This window comes from Harpia harpyja, chromosome 6, assembly GCF_026419915.1.
Source record: "Harpia harpyja isolate bHarHar1 chromosome 6, bHarHar1 primary haplotype, whole genome shotgun sequence".
NCBI lineage: Eukaryota > Metazoa > Chordata > Aves > Accipitriformes > Accipitridae > Harpia > Harpia harpyja.
The window spans coordinates 27775685-27794060 of record NC_068945.1 but is presented as its reverse complement, the minus strand read 5'-3'; the positions used below and the strand labels follow the sequence as shown (position 1 = coordinate 27794060).

At 52.2% G+C, this 18376-nt stretch overlaps 1 protein-coding gene across 3 annotated transcripts; it reads left to right on the top strand.

The window, feature by feature from the left end:
- The first annotated feature begins 426 nt into the window (after nt 1-426).
- On the top strand, nt 427-18105 carry PLA2G6 (phospholipase A2 group VI). 3 transcript variants are annotated; one of them, XR_008235592.1, is made up of 18 exons: nt 427-1059; nt 2162-2377; nt 3194-3374; nt 4892-5079; nt 6342-6438; nt 7415-7597; nt 7808-7916; nt 8527-8679; nt 10359-10449; nt 11224-11387; nt 11912-12062; nt 12244-12380; nt 13027-13181; nt 13925-14092; nt 15216-15289; nt 15806-16037; nt 17174-17487; nt 18019-18105. XR_008235592.1 is itself a non-coding variant. In XM_052789818.1 (16 exons), the coding sequence occupies exons 1-16, from the start codon at nt 851-853 to the stop codon at nt 15945-15947; spliced, it is 2418 nt and encodes an 805-aa protein (XP_052645778.1). In that variant the 5' UTR covers nt 427-850; the 3' UTR covers nt 15948-17082. The 3 variants fall into 3 exon arrangements, 2 of the variants coding, with proteins under 2 accessions (XP_052645778.1, XP_052645779.1); XM_052789818.1 differs by lacking the exons at nt 17174-17487; nt 18019-18105 and having other exon boundaries at nt 15806-17082; XM_052789819.1 differs by lacking the exons at nt 8527-8679; nt 17174-17487; nt 18019-18105 and having other exon boundaries at nt 15806-17082.
- The last annotated feature ends 271 nt before the right edge of the window (nt 18106-18376 follow it).

Genomic DNA, 18376 nt, shown 5'->3' with positions numbered 1-18376 from the left:
CTCTAGAACTTCTGGTTTTTCTCCCTAAATTTCGGGGTGACGCACGCCCAGGGAATGGCCAGACCCAGGATCAGACCTCCCCAGTGGAATAAGCCTCTGCCGCTTTAAGAAGAGCGGCCCCGCCCCGCCCCTCACAAAGATGGCGGCCCCCTCGCCTTTCCTCCCTCCTCCGGGATGGCGGCGGGCGTGACGCAGCGGCGCTCGCCGCGCTCCTCCCGCCCCAATCGCCCCTCCCCGGGTACGACGCCTCTGATTGGTCCGTCTCGGGATTGGGAGGGGGAGGAGAACGGCGCGCTGATTGGCGAGCGGCCGGCAAACAGCGCGGTGATTGGCGGGCGGCCGGCGAACAGCGCGGTGATTGGCGGCCGGCAGGCGAAGCGGGTTGAGGTGAAATCCCGCGCGGAGGATGCTGGGGTCCCGTCGTGCTTTGCGGCCGCCGCCGCACCGGGCCCGGCCCCGGTCCGCCCTCAGCCCCGGTCTCCGCTCTGCCTCCCCCGGCTAACGGGTTCTTCCTTCTCCTCCTCCTCCTCCCGGCCCGGTCAGGCGGCAGGCAGGCCGGGGATCTGCCGTAGAAGGGAGGTGTTACCCGCCGAGGCGGAGGAGTTAAAGGGCCCCTGAGAAGAGAGGTCAAATGTCGCCGTGAGGCGCTGAGGAGAACCGGGTGTTCGTCGTAGAGCCAGGAAAGAACCTGCCGGTGCCGGTGCTGAGCTTTCCTGCCGGGTGGTGTGTCAACCTGGTGGCTCTCGGTTCTCCTTTACCGGCGCTGGGTCGCTCGGTTCAGGGAAGGGCTGGGCTGGTGACCGGGTTTCCCTCAGGACGTGGGGGAGAAGCCGCCTGAGGCTCCAGAAAGATGCAGTTCTTTGGTCGGCTGGTGAATACTATAAACAGCGTCACCCAAATATTCACAAACCCTTACCGGGTGAAGGAGGTGCCAGCTGCGGAGTATGCTGCTCACGCCTGCCTGAGGGAGGAAGGCAGGGTGGCCCTGTATAAGAACAACTTAGCTCGCTCGTGGGATTGCCTGCTGGTGAATCCCCAGAACCCACAGGTCGCTTTCCGGTAAGTGACAGACCTTTAGCAATCGGTACTCTTAAGCGTGAAACTAAAGACCTGAAATCTCCGGTCTCGGGACCGCAGCGCTTCGCAGCTGTGGGCGTGGGGTGACGTGTTTGATTGGGAGTGGGAGGCCCTTGCGTGGGCTGGTGGAGAAGTCATCAAAACAGCTTGTGAGAACAGGGCAGGGCTGAGTCCAAACGCTGCGAAAACAGACAACCGTGAAATAGGTACTTTGGTCAGAACATCCAGAGGTACATGTGCTTCCACTCGTACCTGTTGGTGCTTTAGCATCTGAGCATGGGATACTTCAGCCCAAAGGTTAATGTTCCTCAGGACGAGGAGGTGCTCTTCGCTAACAATGTAGGCTTCAATTGTTTTCATCAATTAATATGTGTAATATGATTGAAATAACCAGGGAGCTGCTAAAGTCCTGTGTGCAGCCACCATCAGTTAATATTTAAAATAGGGAAACAATAACTAGACATGATTTAGGGTTTAGGAGCTAACTACTAGACAATGGGACTCTGTGTTTATGTCAGAAAAGGTAATGGATTGTGGTCTGGTCAATAAACCTTGAAGAACCGCTTGGAACTGTCAAGGTTAGGGAAGAAGTAGGTAAAAAGGTAATTCCTACAGGGGGAGATCGCGACCACTGACTCATTGACCACCTACTGAAGTGATACCACCTACTCAAAAGAAGACAATGAAGGAAGAAGACAGGGTCTGTGCACTAATGTACATGAGGGGTGAAGAAGAAAGAACCAATCATTAAGAAAAATAGTAATGAATATCTATTAGTTAAGTATATAAATATAAGAATTTTTGAGACAAGTGGGTACTATCTTGAGACAGGCACCCGTTCATGCACATCAATGAAATCAATTTGAAAATACCTTGACTCTGTGTGTTATTGGTTTGCACACCAGGTAAATGAACCCCGTTTGTGGGACAACACCTTCTTCCCTTGGAAGAAGTGTGACACCAGGTGAGGAGGAATAGGAAAGTCCCCAGCACTAATGTTTGGAGAAGAGCAGTTTCTCTCAGATATGCGGGATGGAGGTTGTTTCTCTGAGCAGGACCAACGCTGCGTTTGCCTTTCCTTCAGGCTCTTCCAGCTCGACAATGAAGCAGATGCCCTGGTGCATTTTGAGCAGTATGCTGGGCAGCTGCGCCCTTTCTACGAGAGCACACGCCAGCCCTTGTTGCTGGAGGATCTCCAGCAACTCAGTGACTGCTTCCGCAACCACCCCAGCTGGTCCTCGGCACACGTCGCAGTGGAGATCGGCCATCGTGAGAGCTTCCGGCACAACCACGTTCTAAGGCAAGGGACGGGAGGGCTCTCCAGTGGGCCTGGTGCTGGGAACGAGCTCGGGAGGGCAGGCTAGGCCAGATTTGGGTATCCCAGCTTGATGTACCAAAGCAACGGGGGTGGCTTCCTGGGGGAGCTTAACACCTGTGGTGACTGCAGAGGTCGTGTTTAAAAGTGCCGGCCTTGGTCTGTCTTGCCTGAATGACAGATGTGGTAGGAAAGGGGGTCCGATGGTCGCTGTGTAACCTTAGTGGCAGGCTTTCAACCTGCTGCTGTGGATGTTAAAGCCCAGAGCTCTGGTGTTTGAGCTAAAGGATTGAAGTGTTTTGCTAGAGGCACTAGTTAGCTTCTTACAGCCCTGGTGGAGCTGCTTGTTGGAGGGGGTTGTGGCTGACTTTGGAAACCATGGGAGAGGAGGTACAGTAGGACTGTCTTTCTGGAAATGTTTTTTTGCCACAAGCCCTCGTTCCCCTTCCATGGGTAAGTTTATTGAGAATAGGGGAGACTAGTGAGGAGTTAGGGGACTGAGGGACTAATGGCAGTACCTCCGACAGATCTCCTGCCTTTCTTTGGGCAGGGGGAGCTGCTCCCATATGGGGGGCAGAGGAAGGAGCAGCGTGTCAGGGAAAGGGTCCATAGCAGGGCTGCTTGGTGGCCCTTCCCTGTGCTCCTTCCCTGGCCAGAGGATGGGCTTTCCTGAACCTCGTGGTTCGCACCAGCTGGGCCTGTCACAGACATGGAGGGTACCTTCATATCAGCTCCCAGAGCAGCTGCATGTCCTTGTCTTCGCAGCCCTTCCTTGGCCTCACGTTGACTCCTCTTTTGCAGCTGCGTGAACAGCACGGACAGCGAGGATGGCTGCACCCCGCTGCACCTGGCGTGCCGCAAGGGAGACATGGAGTGTCTGCTGGAGCTGCTGGACTGCCACGCGCGGGTGGACATTACAGACAGGAATGGGGAGACCGTTTTCCACTATGCTGTGCGAGGGAACAGCCCCCAGATCATCGAGGTGGGAGCGATTTCAAAGCTGGGGGGGAAGTGGGACTAGAGTGGGTCCTCTCTGTGCTGTGAGGAGGGAGACAGAAAAATAGCTGCAGACAGGGGAGGAGAAAGTCAGTTCCCTCTGCTGCAGCATCGAGTTAATGCTTGAGGCTGATTTCAGCCTCTTTCTTACCTTTACTGGTGCTGTTTCCCATAAGCGGGCTCCAGATTTAACCCTGTGGTGGAAGATATTAAGCGAGTTTCCTCAGAAAGTGTCCTTCGTTGCTGTTTGCATCAGACCTTCATCCTGCCTTTCCTCACACCCTTGGTTGTCCCTTCTCCGTCTCCTCCGAGCAGGGTATTTGGTTCTGGGCAGAATTATCCGGTGGGGGAGTGCGTGTTTAGGCTGCTGTGGGGGAGCGTGTGCAGCCCGCAGACTGACAGTTCAGAGCCGCTCTGGACTTTCCAGAGCTGCAGAACCTGTTGTTTGAACTGAGCAGCCTTGCACAGGGGACAGCGATCAGAGCCTTGAGGCAGAGACAGTCTGAAGCCAGAGGCGTTCTCAATTGCTGAGAAGTGCTGGGCAGAGTGACAGGGTTTGTAAGGGTGTGGGTGGCCTTCCACTTTGGTTCCTGAGGTCTGTCAGCTCCTCAGCACCCAGTGTGAGTGCGAGACTGTCTCTCCCCTACAGCTGCACCCCCCACGTTTGCCCAATACATGTTGTGACAGCCCTCCCTCTGCCTGCCAGACTGTGCTGGGGTTTCCTAATGCATGGTGGGGGAGGACTGACGATCGGGGCTTGCCATACTGTGGAGCAGGGCAGTTAGGACCTTTGTATTAGAAAAATGTCCTCTTCGTTTATTTCCCTGATGGCAGTAACTTGGCTTGTTTTGACAGAAATAATTCCACATCTGATCTGTCTCCTGGTTTTTTTTTTCTTTTCTCTCTTGATTCCTTCCTAAACCAGAGAAAAGAAACTCTAAATTCCCTCTTGTGTGCACCAGGGCTTGCAGGGTTTCCCCGTACAGCAGTGGGATATTTTTGTGTAACAAACCAGTCAGCAGGTAACAGGTCTAAAATTTATGGGGAGAATAGGAAAATTCCTTCAAACATATCACCGCATGTATATTTTAAACAGAATCCTGTTTGTACCTGAAAGCAATGGTGGAGTTGCAGGGGAGGTTGAGCTCCTGCCTGCTGACTGGCCGTGGTAACTGATGGGCCCGCAGCAGGAGAGGAAACTACTGATTTCAGTTAGCTCTCTCGTTTGGTTGGGAGTCTGCTGTGTCATTCAAGGTGGTGTGAGCCCTCTTTGGCTGAGGGGTGTCTCAGAAGCACCCAGGCCAGAGGAATAGGGCACAGAGAGCAGCAATAAACCCTTTGGGGAGAGAAAACAAGGAGCGCTACTGTGTTGGAAGCAGGGGTGGAGAGGACAGGCTGTAGCACTGTGAGGAACCCAGTGCTCCAGCGTCTGTTGTCAGAGGTCAGGAAGAGGGACAGTGTTCTTCCATGTCTATTTATTTATCTGTTGTCTCCTCTTCCCAGCTCCTGGGCAGAACCCCAACTGCTGGCTTGGACCACCTGAGCCATGAAGGGCTGACCGCTCTGCATCTCGCTTGTCAGCTGGGCAAAGAGGACATGGTTCGGTCTCTGCTGAAATGCCATGCCAGCTGCAGTGCCATGGGGACGCTGGGCTACCCCATCCACACAGCACTGAAGTTCTCCCAGAAGGGGTAAGTAACCACTTGGGCTGCCAGAACAGAGCTCTTTGTCAGGTCTGGGGACCTGTCTGCTTGCTCAGAGTTGTCCAAGACTGGACCCCTTTCAGGACAGTGCTCAGTAGGAGGACATCCTGTGCTGTCCTCTGCTGCATCACCAAGTTGGCAAAAGAACAGAGAGGTGCTGATGTGGAAAAGAAAGAAACGCTTTCAGAAGAAAAAGTTTTTTCGCTGAATTTATCTGCATATATTATTTAGTATCAGACATCAGGAGAAAGACACAGGTTTTTTAAAAAATGTTTGTGAAATACTTGTTCTCAGAATGAGCTGTGAGAAGATGATTTACTGATGCTTATATAGTATTGCCAATTGTTGTACCTCTGTCTTTGAGTGCTCTGATCCTAATAAGCTTTCATTTCAAAGCCTAGTTATTCCTATCTCCTGTGGCCCAAAGGTACTCTTGACTCTTAATAACACACTCTGGAACTGAATCAAAAGAGGCAGTGTTTACTCTCTGTTTTGTTTTCCCTGGAGAAATTTGATTCTCTTTGTATGTGCTTTGTAATACTTAATTTTCATAAAGTGTCCAAGCTTTACAAATAGGGCACTCAAGTCAACACTAGCTGCTGGTAGCTAATTTTCCAGCATTTTGAAAAGTGCTTTCCAACATTGGAAACACATTCACTAACAAAAAATGTGCTTAGGTCCCTTAGTTTGCAGTGGGGCTCGATCTCTTGTACATGGTTTATTTTGTGGTGTTTCAGAGTGGAGAGCATATGCTTGTTTCATAAGTCCCTACCCACACTTTCTAGGCACTGGATACTAGTCTGTTGTCAGTAGGTGTGATTTTTTTTGCTCAAAGGGAAGTACACAGATTCTTGATTTCAGCAAGTATTTAACTATTTCAGTTTTATCCCCATGTTTCCATGGAGAGAGAGGGAGAAGAGAAGAATTTCCCCTCAGGTCTTGAGAGTTCCCAGAAATGCCATATTCTTGCATTGGAGATGCACGCAGATATTGCTCCACAGCTTGGAATTGGGAAGGGGTTCTCCTGCTTCCTCCAAACGCTGTGCTGCTTGCATGCTTCCTGTTGTACCCTTCCTTTCTAAAAAGAACAAAACAAAACTGCAGCTGAGGAACTTGCAGGTGTTGCAGAGAGCCTGCCGCTGCTGAAGAGTTTCCTGAAAGGGCCTGGGCAGGAGGCAGGTGCTGATGTGAGTGGAAGTCTTGAGTCAGGACGGCAGCCACCCATCCCTTCATCTCATTGTCTTTGCCAGCTGTGCCCAGGCCATCCTCGAGGTGGATGCCAGCCAGGTTCACTCCAAGGACCCACGCTATGAAGCCACTCCGCTGCACTGGGCAAAGAACGCAGAGGTAAATGGAGCCAGTCCGTGGCAAGGGTCTGTGCTGCCACACAGCACCCATTTAATTCCTCCTGCTGCTGACCTCTCCCTTTCCTGAGTGCATGTGCAGAGCCCTGGGAGTGTCAGAGCCCAGCCGGCAGCTCGGCGTTTGCTTCTCTTTGCCCTGTGCTGATCAGTGCTGTTTGCCACGGGGGATGGAGCAGTGGAGCCTCGCAGTGAAACAAACTGGTGGGCTCATCCCTAGTATGTCATCCTCGGCTGTGAAACTGCCAGCTTGTCCCTTTTCCCTTTTTGTTGGGGAAATTGCAGCGGTGTCACTGTTGCCCCTGGGGGGAGCTCTCTTCTCATTACTGACAGTGTCACTGAAAGAAGCACATTGATGCCTCGAAAACTGCAGGGAGAGTGTGAGGTAGGCACAGTGTGGTGGCATGTGGGTTATGGTCCATCTTCTGCCAGAGATGGGCAGATAAGTGGTGTGATATGCCATGCTGGAGCACCGGAATGGTGCTTGTTGCAAGCAGAGGATGTTCCTATGGCAGGACTGTTTTCCCTCCTGCAGTATGACATCCCTCTCAGAAATGTCCCATGGAGTTTCAGAGCAGACATAAATCTGCTTGGCTTATAAAGAGAAGATCAAAAAGCAGACTTTTTCCCTCCAGTCTGCAAGGATTCTGGCCTGAGTAGGAACTGTTTTTTCTCCATTGCCCTCAGCCACTTGCTACACTCGCATATAAGTCCCAAAGCATCCAGAAGCTCTAGGCAGATTGTGAAACCACCAACTAGTTCTGTGGTAAAGGATAGAGAAAACCCATCTCCAGTGCTTGGAACAATGCAGCTGGCATCTGCCAGCCAGCCATGTCCAGGCTAAGGGTCCCACCTCTTCCCCTGCTTTGCTTGCCATGAGACCTGGATCATTTGAGCACCCAGGCGGTTATCCTCACAATCGCTTTCTCTTCTTGACCTGGCACATGCACGCTTGAGCACAGATGACACGGCTGCTGCTTGAGTATGGCTCCGCGGTGAATTTGACCAGCCGGACGGCTGACATGGCTCTGCACATTGCGGTCAAGAGGGGACGCTTTGACTGCGCCATGGTACTGCTGACACACGGGGCCCACACCAATGCCAGGGGTCAGGATGGCAACACACCACTGCACCTGGCCATGAAGGTGAGTTTTCTGCAGAGGCTGCTGGGAAGGAGAGAGAGGATTTTCTTGAAGGGTTGAGGCAGGGATGGACTCCTTTGAAATTCTGGCTATTGTCTTTCATGGGGTGATCCCTTGTGGGTGCGTTGGCTAATGAAAAGAGGAGGGAGGGAATGAGAAATCATGTAGCCAAATCATGTGTGGCCTTTGACTGAGCTTTCTCTTGTCCCCTAGCATGACCACCTGGATATGATCAAAGCGATCATCGTGTTTGGAGGAGATGTCGAGATCCCCAATGATTTTGGGGAGACACCAGGGCTGTTAGCTGCCAGGAGCAGCAAAGGTGAGGGAGCGTATCAGCAGCCTTACAGGGTGAACCCAACATCCTGTCTCCCCTCTGTCTCCCCTTGGTGGCCAAAACAGTGTTTTGGGGAGAGGTGAAAACGTGCCAAGCGTGGGTGATGCTTCTCCAACGTGCTTTCCCAGCTTCTAGTTGCTCACAGGGTAGGCACTTCCTGAACTAGCGCTGTAGGCTTTGTATTAATACCCCTTGATGAATTTCTCTTCTATGAGACAGAGATGCAAGAGGAAAAGCTGTCACGCACTCACCCTCTTTCAAGCCACAATGTCAGGCACTGCAGGCTCACAACGGGATGACGCAGTGCTGCTGAACCGCCCGGGTGTAAGCAGACACGGGCGGTTCTTCAGTGGCAAGAAGTGTGTGGCGCACACCCTTGAAGCTGCACAGTGTTGGGTACCCCTGCTGTGCACAAGTCCTGCTGCCTGGTGTTCGGAGAGATACCTGGGACATGCTTTCCCCCTCCCTGGGTCATCCCAGAGGTTTTGTGAGTGTCAGGGCTGCTGATGAATTTGGCAGACCGTCCTCCCCCATCCCGGTGTGTGCGTGCACTGATTCTCTTTCTGATCTGTGACTCCCCCCTTCATCACCTAAGGTGCGAACCGGAAAGTGCTCTTAGACCTGCTGCAAACTGTAGGGACCGAACGCTGCCACCCACCCAACCCTGACTCCCCAAGCCTGTCACCATCTGCCGCCTCCTTCTTCCTGGAAGGCCAACCTTCCTCACGGAGCAGCTTCAACAGCTTAGGTAAAGCCTTCCCTGGCCCTCCCTCGCTCTCCTCCCTTCTTGCTTCACAGTGCTGTCTCACATCTCTTCTTCAGATGGCCCGTGCTTTAGGGACTGTCTCCTAGCTCACTCTCAGTTTGTGGTGACTCTGTCCTCATTCAGCTGTTGCAGGATCCCATCTCTTTTCTCTGCTTTTCCTGTGTGTGTGCTCTCAACTCTTGTACTCTAAACTTTTGTTTTATAGACCTGACACAGTGCAGCTCTGTAAAAAGAAAAGGGAAGACTGATTCCCTCACCCCTCTGGAAGAGCTGTAGGACTTAGTTGCCTGCATGTACTTTATCCACTGGGTCATGTACAGAAGGGGAGGTACTTGCTGGTCTGCCTTGAGGACCTCCCAGTGTTGGGCACAAGGAAATTAGAAGCGTTGCTCATTCAGATCCTGGAGGTCAGCAGCTGGGAGAGGGAAGGGATGAAGCCAAAGGATAAGCAACCCTGGTCACAGGGTTTGTTACGCATAGGAAAAGCCTACCTTAGGACATACGATTGTGTTGTAGCTTGTGCTCTGTACTGCCCAGACTCTGTGAATAAGTGCATGGATCTATTCTAGGTGCTGGGCTTTCCTCTTCCAGGGAGCTCCAGAGCTTGGGCAGAGGCAGCAGGAGGGGTTACGGAGTGGGCAGTGGGTGAACTGGCTCGGAGGGAGGCTCTGACCCTCGTGAGAGGGGCCTGCAGGCAGATAACAGCCGCTTGTGGTCCACTTCCCCACTCAGGTTGGTGGCTTACTTTGCAAAGTCCTTGCCGTGGGGCTAGAGGACAAGCCCCTCCTGGCCCTGGAGTGCGTCTGTGTCACCACAGGTATCGCTGGCTGCTGACACCAGGACTTTCTTCTCACCATGGCCTTGTGAAGGCGACCCCCCCAGTTTCAGCTTTGATGCAGTGACAGAGCAAGGCCTTTTTTTGTCATGGTCTCTGGCCCTTGAAGAAACTCCTCACCACATTCATTGTCATCCACAGCCACCTTCCGGCCTGGGTGGTGGCAGGAGTATTTAACTTCTCTCCCCCGTTCTTTCTTCTTTTGGTTTCGCAGGCTGGCTTCTCACCTAGCCTGGATTGGTGCCCCACACCCAGGGTGGCCTGGGTGTACATCAGCTGAGGGGTAATGACAAGCCACCCTGTCCCCACAGCTCTCCTGCCTAGGTTACCTCACAGGAGTAGGTTTAGGTTTTATCTTACGGCTTGCAATAAACTGCGTAGTGGGCACGCTGCTAGGCTCTGCCTTCTCTCTCGCCTACTGTGCTCATCATCTGCTTCTACAAATCCTTCATCTTTGCCAGTGCGTCTCCAGCTGCCTGTTCTAAAGGACGGGATTTCTCCTCTTTGGTGTAGAGTTTAATCTGGGGGGGGTACCTGGTGGCTAAGGGTAAGGTGGCTTGTGTCTCCTGCAGGGAGCTTTCTTCAACTGGGAAGGGAGCTGGATGTCCTCTGGATGATTATGGTGGAAATCATTTACCACACAGGTGGGAGGTTTGGGTATCCTGACCAAGCTTTCTGAGGGCAGAGAGAAAGTAAGAAGGAAGGTTTTCTAATTAATTAAGTATGATTTGGTTGACTGCTGTCTCTGAGGCACATGTCAGAGGGTTCAGGTAGCAAAGTGGTCTCTAATTTTTTTTTTCCCTTTTGCATGTTCATGGCCCTCTAGGGTACAAGGACCTTCTGTATGTTTCTACAACGCTTGGACAGTTGTTGAAGGCACCAGATGTTGTGGACTCACCCAGTGAGGGTAGAAGAAAGTAAGTGAGGAACAGCTTCTGTCTGGGCTCCCGTGTAACTTCAAGGTGAAATCCGTGTGTGTGAATTGTCCCCACCCACACCCATGGGTGTAGTGTCCTCAGAGCTGACATTATTTAATGTCCATTGACGTTGCAGTTTTTGCCAGAACCTTGTGATAAATCTCTGTTCCCATAAACGACCACTGCCTGTTCCTGCCTGCAGCCCTGGAGTTGCAGTGGAGCTCGAGCTCAGCAGGTGAAACCCCAGCTCTGTCCCTCCCCTCTGCCACTGGGCAGCAAATGCTGTTTTGGCTTTGTGATTTCCCCATCTCCACGTGCTGCCCTGACGCTCACCCAGCTCCTTTGCCAGGCTGTGCACTGCCTCGGCAGTGCCTGCACCTCACCTTGCATGGAGCGGAGGGAGGGTTGGCACTGAAGTGCTGCTAGCAGGACCTTAGGGCTGTCTGCTTTTTTATTTATGATACAATACACATTACTACGTGGTAAGGGACTTGGATGCGTTTTCAGCTTGTGAATGTGTGGTGTAGAGGTTGGAGGTGGCTAAAAGAGCAAGTGCTGTTGCACCAGCTCTGATGAGGCTTATCTGGCTGAGTCCGGTCTTACTTGCATCTGAGGAAGCACCGCTGGATTTATTTGTTCACTGATTACACTGTCCGCAGCAGCGTTCTTGTTTCTGGCATAGTTTCCCATCCCCAGGGCCGTGATCCCACGCAGTGCGCTGTGATTTGTAAGCTGTCCCACAGCTCCCAGTTATCTGTGTCTGTCTCTCTCCAGTCACGACCGCCTCCTGTGCCTGGATGGAGGGGGCATCCGTGGCCTGGTGCTCATCCAACTCCTCCTGGCTATCGAAAAGGCTGCGGGCCGTCCCATTCGTGAGATTTTTGACTGGATCGCGGGGACCAGCACTGGCGGGATCTTGGCCTTGGCTATTGTACACGGTGAGGACAGTGCAAATAATGGGCCCCTTCTCGCTCCTGTGGGCCCGAGGGCTCCTCTGTGGGGAGCAGATGTGGGGTGGGAACTGCCTCTCTTTAGTCCCAACTGAGATTTGTTGTCCCTGCCAAAGGAGGGAAGAGATGTTTGTTAATGAAGGAAAGCCTAGACCTGGCTTTGCGCTCACTTCTCATGTCAGCTGGCCTTGAGCAGCTTTCTGGGTTTTGGGAAGTGTATGGTGGCAGAGTGCAATGGTCTGTTCTTCCTGCTCTCTCCACGGGGGTTTTACAGCAAGGTAATTGACACTTTCTGGTAGTGGGAAACCATGCTCCAAGCTTGCCCTTCCTCTTTAATCCCTCCCAGTGATGCTGCTGAGGTCCGAGCAGATGACAGGCAGCTTGGGAAGGGGATTGGGAGTGATGCCTCCCATCTCCTGCTGGTCCTGGACAGTCCCAGCTCTGATGTGCTGTTTGTTCTGCCTGCCCTTCCTCCTACCCCCTGCTCCTGCTGACGCTGTTGCCCGTCTCAGGAAAGTCCATGGACTACATGCGCTGCCTGTACTTCCGCATGAAGGACATGGTGTTCCGGGGGTCTCGGCCCTACGAGTCGGAGCCCCTGGATGAGTTCTTGAAGAAGGAATTTGGGGAAAACACCAAAATGACAGATGTCCGAAAACCCAAGTAAGTCTTGCCTGGGGCCGTGCTGGTTGATGCTCTCGTGAGTGTGCTCTAGACCCCTCTCAGCAGAGATGCTTAGCCTCTCCTTAGAGTAGATCTGGAGGAGTGTGATGTGCAGACTATTGAAGCCAGAAGTACATTTTTTTTCCATTTTACTCTTATTCTGTCATGTCCTCTCCACCAGGGTTATGGTGACAGGGACGTTGTGCGACCGGCAGCCAGCTGAGCTCCACCTTTTCCGGAATTACCCCGTACCAGAGACAAAAACCTCCACTGAATACAAGACAAGCGCATCTTTCAAACCACTCACTCAGCCAGAAGGTAAATGCTGGCACACAGCAGTCTAGCTGGTTGACAGGGGAGGGGGCCGTCCCTCAGAGACAGAAGATTTCCTCATCTTCCTCCCATTGCTCTGAAAATCAGAGTGGCCCAGCAATGGCTCATCCCTGATCTTGACTTGTAGCTTGGTCCTAGTGATGGTTCCCTTTTCTCCTCTCTCCTCCTCCCTTGGCTTCTCTTGTACCAGGAGCCTGGGCTGGCTAGCAAGGTTCATGAGGAAGGGGTCTGCTAGAGGAGTCCTGCGTACAGTCAGTACCTTTCCCTGTGCTCTCAGGAGCAGATTTAACACAGAAAAGCTGTGTAATTGAAACATGCAGCCCTCTCCAGCTTGCTGCTTGCTTTGTCTAGCAAAGGTAACTGGTTCACCAACAAAATAGCAGCAGTGAAGCTGGTAGAGAGTGAAATTGACCCAGGATATGTAGAAAGTGGTGAGAACATCTATGAAAGCCCCCCAAAATAATCCTATGCATCCCAGCAGAGGCCCTACTGTTGGGAGAAAGAGGCACAACTATCTAGGGCAGGGTCTTCTAGGATTGCAAGCCTATTCTGCTTTGTGTTGGTGAAGGCGGGGTGCTTCTTGCACACAGGAAAGTTGCTGCAAGAGGCTGTATGCTTTCTCTCCCTGCAGACCAACTTGTATGGCGTGCTGCCCGCTGCAGCGGCGCGGCTCCTACTTATTTCCGGCCGATAGGCCGCTTTCTGGATGGTGGGCTGCTAGCCAACAACCCGACCCTCGATGCCATGACGGAGATCCACGAGTACAACAAGACGCTGATCAAGAAGGTGAGGGAAATCCTGTCCCTGACTGGTAAATGGGGCTTTATTGGCTCCATGAGCCTCCCTTGAAGGGGAAGAGGGTTTGGGAATGGATGCCTCTCTAGTGGATAAACAAGTTAGCAGTGCAGCACCCTAGAAGGGAGTGTATGGAGGGGGATATGTGTTGGGATGGTGGCTGAGAGGTGAAATACTTCTTCTGACAAGGGTGTGAGATGGGGAGGCAGCCCCATCAGCCTGTCCTTGCTACTTTGAGCAAGGATGATTCAGCTGATGGTTGTGTGTGGCCCTTGACGCAGCTATGCATTGCCTTTTTGTGCCCAAAAATAAATGGAGAAGATAATGGTAGGGCACTCTGCAATGCTGAAGAGCGAATGCCTTCTGTGATGTGGCAAGTTCCTCAGAAAGATGACTAACTACTGCCAGCTGCTGCTCCCTGTAGCTGAAAGGGGAGGTGTGTTGCCAAAATCACTGAAATAGTCGGACTGTTTCACAGTCATCTGGTCCTAGGACTCATCTTTGGGGTGATCCCATGGGTTTGGGTGCTGCCAGGGGTGTAAGGGACAGAACAGTGCAACTGCTGAAGTCATGTGGATTAGACCTCTCTCACCAGGCAGTACTGAAGGGGGAGGATGGGGAAAAGGCTACTGAGCCTTTTGCCTTGGCTTTTAGAGCTTCCCCAAGACTGCTGTGAAAGACACTCTCCGCCTTAATTGCTGGTCTTTGCAAACAAATCTTTTCTTTGTCCACAGGGTCAGAGGCAGCAAGTAAGAAAATTGGGATTGGTGGTCTCCCTGGGGACAGGGAAGCCTCCACAGGTCCCAGTGAGCTCTGTGGATGTTTTTCGCCCCTCCAACCCTTGGGAGCTGGCGAAGACCGTCTTTGGGGCCAGGGAGCTTGGGAAGATGGTAGTGGATTGTGTGAGTACTGGGAGGAAGGGATGGAGGAAGAACCCTGGGGCTGCTTGCAGGGAGGGAGCAAAGGTTTCCTGTCTTCAGCTTCTTCCTTTTGGAAGAAAATTTTATTTCCTTGGAACTGCTCTGACCATGGCCAGTTCAAGGAATGGACGTAGTGGGTAACTTAAGAATTGCGGGAACACAGCAGATCTGAAGCCCTGTCTGCCTCTCTGGGGTTTTGGGTGCCCAGGGAGGTTCTTGCAGCTGAAAGGAGCTGAGGACAGGACAGTGGTCAGTGACCCTTAGGAACACTTGCAGGTGTGAGTTTGTGAAACTCAGTATCTTTCCAGGGAGCATTGATTTCATCTGAGCAACCTGGACCAAAAAAAAAAAAACCAAACATGCCTCAGAAAACAGCAATTCATTTTTCTTTAGAAAAGCTGTGTTATCCCCACTGGGAAAATCAGTAAATGCTAGAGAAGTGGGAGTATCAGTAATAAAAAGGAGTAGTTCAGAGCTGTGATTAGGAGTGTGTAATAGGCATATGTTCTTGCATGCTTCGGAAAGCTCATTAAATGTTGTGCATGAAAACACTCCAAACGAATGAAAGCCAGAAAGGTCAGAACTGAAGTTCTGACTATAATCTTAATTCTGTTGCTTTATCTCCTTTTAGCTTGCTAAAGTCAGAAAACACCCAGAGAGGTCCCTCTGCTTCCCTTGTCTTTTATTTCAGGGCTCCCGGGGAGGCTGTCCCAGGATAGCCCAGAAAGCCTGTAGTAATCACAGGCTCTACTGGTACTGGGCTTGGACAGAAACGGATAGGGATGAAATCCCAAGGAATCTGTGATTCAGATCATCCTGGGGATTTCTTTAAGGGAACCGACTCGGTGCTGGGATGGATGGAGGATCTGTAGGGTGCAATTCCTTGTGTCCCAAGGATCAGGAGCACTGTTCTTACATGAAAAAACCCCAAGTAAAAAGCCACCCCACTCTTGGTGAACGGTGCCATCCAGGATGCACTTGCTCCTGGTTTTCCCTCTCCCTCTGCGGCTTGTGCAGTTCGACTTGGTGCCAGGGGAGCCTCTTGCAGGCAAGGGGAGAGCAGTGTGACAGTTAGGCTCTAACCGTGGGCCTGTTTCTCCCGCAGTGCACTGACGCAGATGGCCCAGCTGTGGATCATGCCAGGGCCTGGTGCGAGATGACGGATGTCCCGTATTTCCGGTAGGAGCTTCCTTTCCGCTCTCCGCACAGACCTATTTTTATCCCTCTCACTTCAGACCTGGCTGTGGCATGCATCATCCCAAATAGTGTCCCCTCCAGAGGCATGCCTGCCCCCCTGCCCCCTCTCCTCATGCCTCAGTGACATAACGGAGGATGCCGTGGCCCGTGTGAGCTGATGCACCCAGCACGCCTTGTCTGGGGTCAGTTAGTGGGGGCTCGGGGGATGCTGTCTCACAGGGTCCTTCGGGAATGCGCATCCTGCCCTATTCCACCACGCACAGTGTGTTTTAAGGCTCGTGCCTTAGGTGGTGCAGTTGCTGAACTGTGGCTCAGCCTTGCGTGTGGTTGGCCCTTGAAGGAGGGGTAAGGCCTCCGCTCTGCAAGCCTGCGAGATAAGGGCAAGCGAACACCCGGGACAGCGGGAGCCGCTTAGCGAAAGTCTTGCGCTTCGCAGGCTCGCTGCTTCGTTGCATTCGTGTCTGTGCCCAGCCGATGATGCTGTCTTGCTGTATGCAGGCTTAGCCCTCAGCTGCACACGGAGGTGATGTTGGATGAGGTGAACGACACCGTGCTGGTGAACACTCTCTGGGACACCCAGCTTTACATCTACCAGCAGCGGGAGCAGTTTGAGCAGCTGGTGCGACATCTCTGCCGATGACTGACCTGGAGGTTCCTGTTCTGCATCCCAATGGCAAGGAGCAGCAGACACTGAAACGGCTTGGATTTGCCCTTAAACCGAGGTGTTGAGGTGGGGGAGGGACTATTACTACTGCTAATAACGAGGAATTAATGATATTTAATAGACAACAGTGCACATACACGTGTGTTCCAGGACACACCCATGTATTCCCGGACAGCTGTGAAATGCTGACAGTTATCTTTGTACTGTAGCCCCATCTCTGCTGCTATGCTTGGTTTTGCTGCCCTGCTATGTGACCATACAGCCCTTCCTAGAAGCCAGAGCCCCCACCTACCTGCCTTGAGCTGCAGAAACTGGAGTCTGTCTCCTATCTGTGCAGCACCCCCACTGACAAAGCACCGTGCACCTTTCCACATCACAGAATGAGCCAAGGCCAGATAAAGGTTCAGGGATTACTTGACCCACTGGGGCCAAGGTGTTGCGGAGTGTATAGTATGGGGAAAAGGGATTATTCTTCCCTCAACATGCCTGGTTTGAAGGGGAGAAGAAACACTGCAACTTTCCACAGTAGATATGGCACAGAATGTTGCGACTGGCCTTGGGAGAAAGGGGAACCTTTCCTGAGCCAGCTGTCTTCTGTAGCACCTTCCCCTTTTCCCCCCCAAGATGGGCTGGCAACGCAGGTACTGACTGCACCCAGGGTGGGAGCAGATCCCCCCCCAGAGACTGTTTTGTGCCACCTGATGATTTGTGCTACTCTTTGCTCAAGGGCTGACATGTGAAAGCCTGTCTTTACTCACAGCAAGCTCAAGATGAGGGACTTGGCTTGGTAGAGAGATCATTTCTCTTTATTCTTAACATGGAATTGAAATGCTCTGAGATAGGTTCCCACCGAAGAAGCTGACTCTGTGACAATTTGGATTCACTTTTTTTACTGCTGGAAATCCCATTGTGACTGCTACACTACTCAGTGTTTCTTCAGTAAATTTTGCATATTTATAAATAGTTTGTGTATCTATTTGGAGGTGTTTTGAGGAGTAACCTGAAAAACTGAATTCTTAATCATTTTCTTTTGACTGAATGGACTGCTGTTGTGAACAGTGCTTCTATGCAAAACTAATATGGCCTGAAATAAAGAGAGTTTTGCATTTGGTTCCACTGTCATGCATGGTTGTCTTGTCTCTCTCTCCATCCTGCAAGGTCCCAGAGGGATTCTGAGCTTGCAGCCTCTGAATTTCTTACAGGTAGAAAATCAGGAATTGGGCTCCTTGAGACACAGGATTATACCCTTTGTATGAGCTGAAGAGGTGAATGGCCTGTCCCTGCAGCCAGCCCTGGGAGCACGTGTGTGGTGTGAGTGGCTGGCTGTCCCACGAAGCATAGCATGGCATGCTGGGCTTATCAGTTGCAACCAGCGGAGAGGCTTTGGACCAGCTCCTGTGTGAGAATCCTCTCGGAGCTGGTCTGGCCTCAAAAGAGGAACACTGAAAACCCTTGGGATACAAATGACTGGAGATGGGGCTTTAACTTTGGTATCCCCAGGTGGTTCCTGGACAAGGTAACTGCTGCAAGCTTGCTGGACCTGGTGCACACTGATTCCTAGGGGACACTGCTGGCAGGGGTGTGGGTGCTGAGTCATGAATAGGGCTGAAAACTGATTGTCTGCCTTCTGATAGTCACTGTCACAAAGGAGATTGAGGAATTAAGGGGCTTTTAATGTGGAGTAAAGGTTTTCTTTTTCCTACATAACGGAGGGGCTTACCCTCCTGTGGAAAAACAAACCCCCACATCTTGGGATAGAGAGAACGTGAGTTCCTTTCTGCTTTTTGCCCCTGGCTTGCACTCTCCCCCTTTATAAGCCTGCACCATCTGCAGGGACTTCCCGGAGTGACGCTCTGCTCGGGCTCCTGGCACGCAGGCAGGGAGACCAGGAGGGTTCAGGCACAAGCTTGTGCTAAGGAGGGAGGCTAAGAGCCAGAGGGCTGAGGCCTGGGGTGGGGGAATAGTGGGTAGGGAAGAGGCAAAACCTATTTTGAGCTTTCCTTATGTTTCCCCCTGCCCGCTGCTACTCGCTGCCTGCGATCGCAAGCTGATAGGGATCTCCTGACTCCGAGGTGCCTGTGTGAGAGAGACCTGAAGATGCTCCACAAGCACAGCGAGGCTGAGCGAGCCACCTCCGAGTGGTGGCGGTGGCGGAGGCAGTGAGCCATAAGGCAGTTCTTCTGGCAGGTGGCTGGCTCTGCAGGTGTCAGGGCAGGGAGAGCTGGGTACTGAGCCGGCAATCAATAATTCGAGGAGGTGGTCACATGCCCTTGCTGGCTGTTGCAGGATTCCTCTCTCCCCAGAGTCCGGTTACTTCCAGAGATCAAGTTCCAGCCTCTTGGCTGGTGAATTATTAAACTCCAGCAGCGCTCCATTCCCTTTGTACCGCATCTGTGTCTTCCTGC

Coding starts and splice junctions, on each gene's coding strand:
- PLA2G6 (XM_052789818.1), top strand. CDS start 851: ATGCAGTTCTTTGGTCGGCTGGTGAATACTATAAACAGCGTCACCCAA. Junction 2,378..3,193: donor CGGCACAACCACGTTCTAAG/GCAAGGGACGGG, acceptor CCTCTTTTGCAG/CTGCGTGAACAGCACGGACA. Junction 12,381..13,026: donor ACCACTCACTCAGCCAGAAG/GTAAATGCTGGC, acceptor CTCTCCCTGCAG/ACCAACTTGTATGGCGTGCT.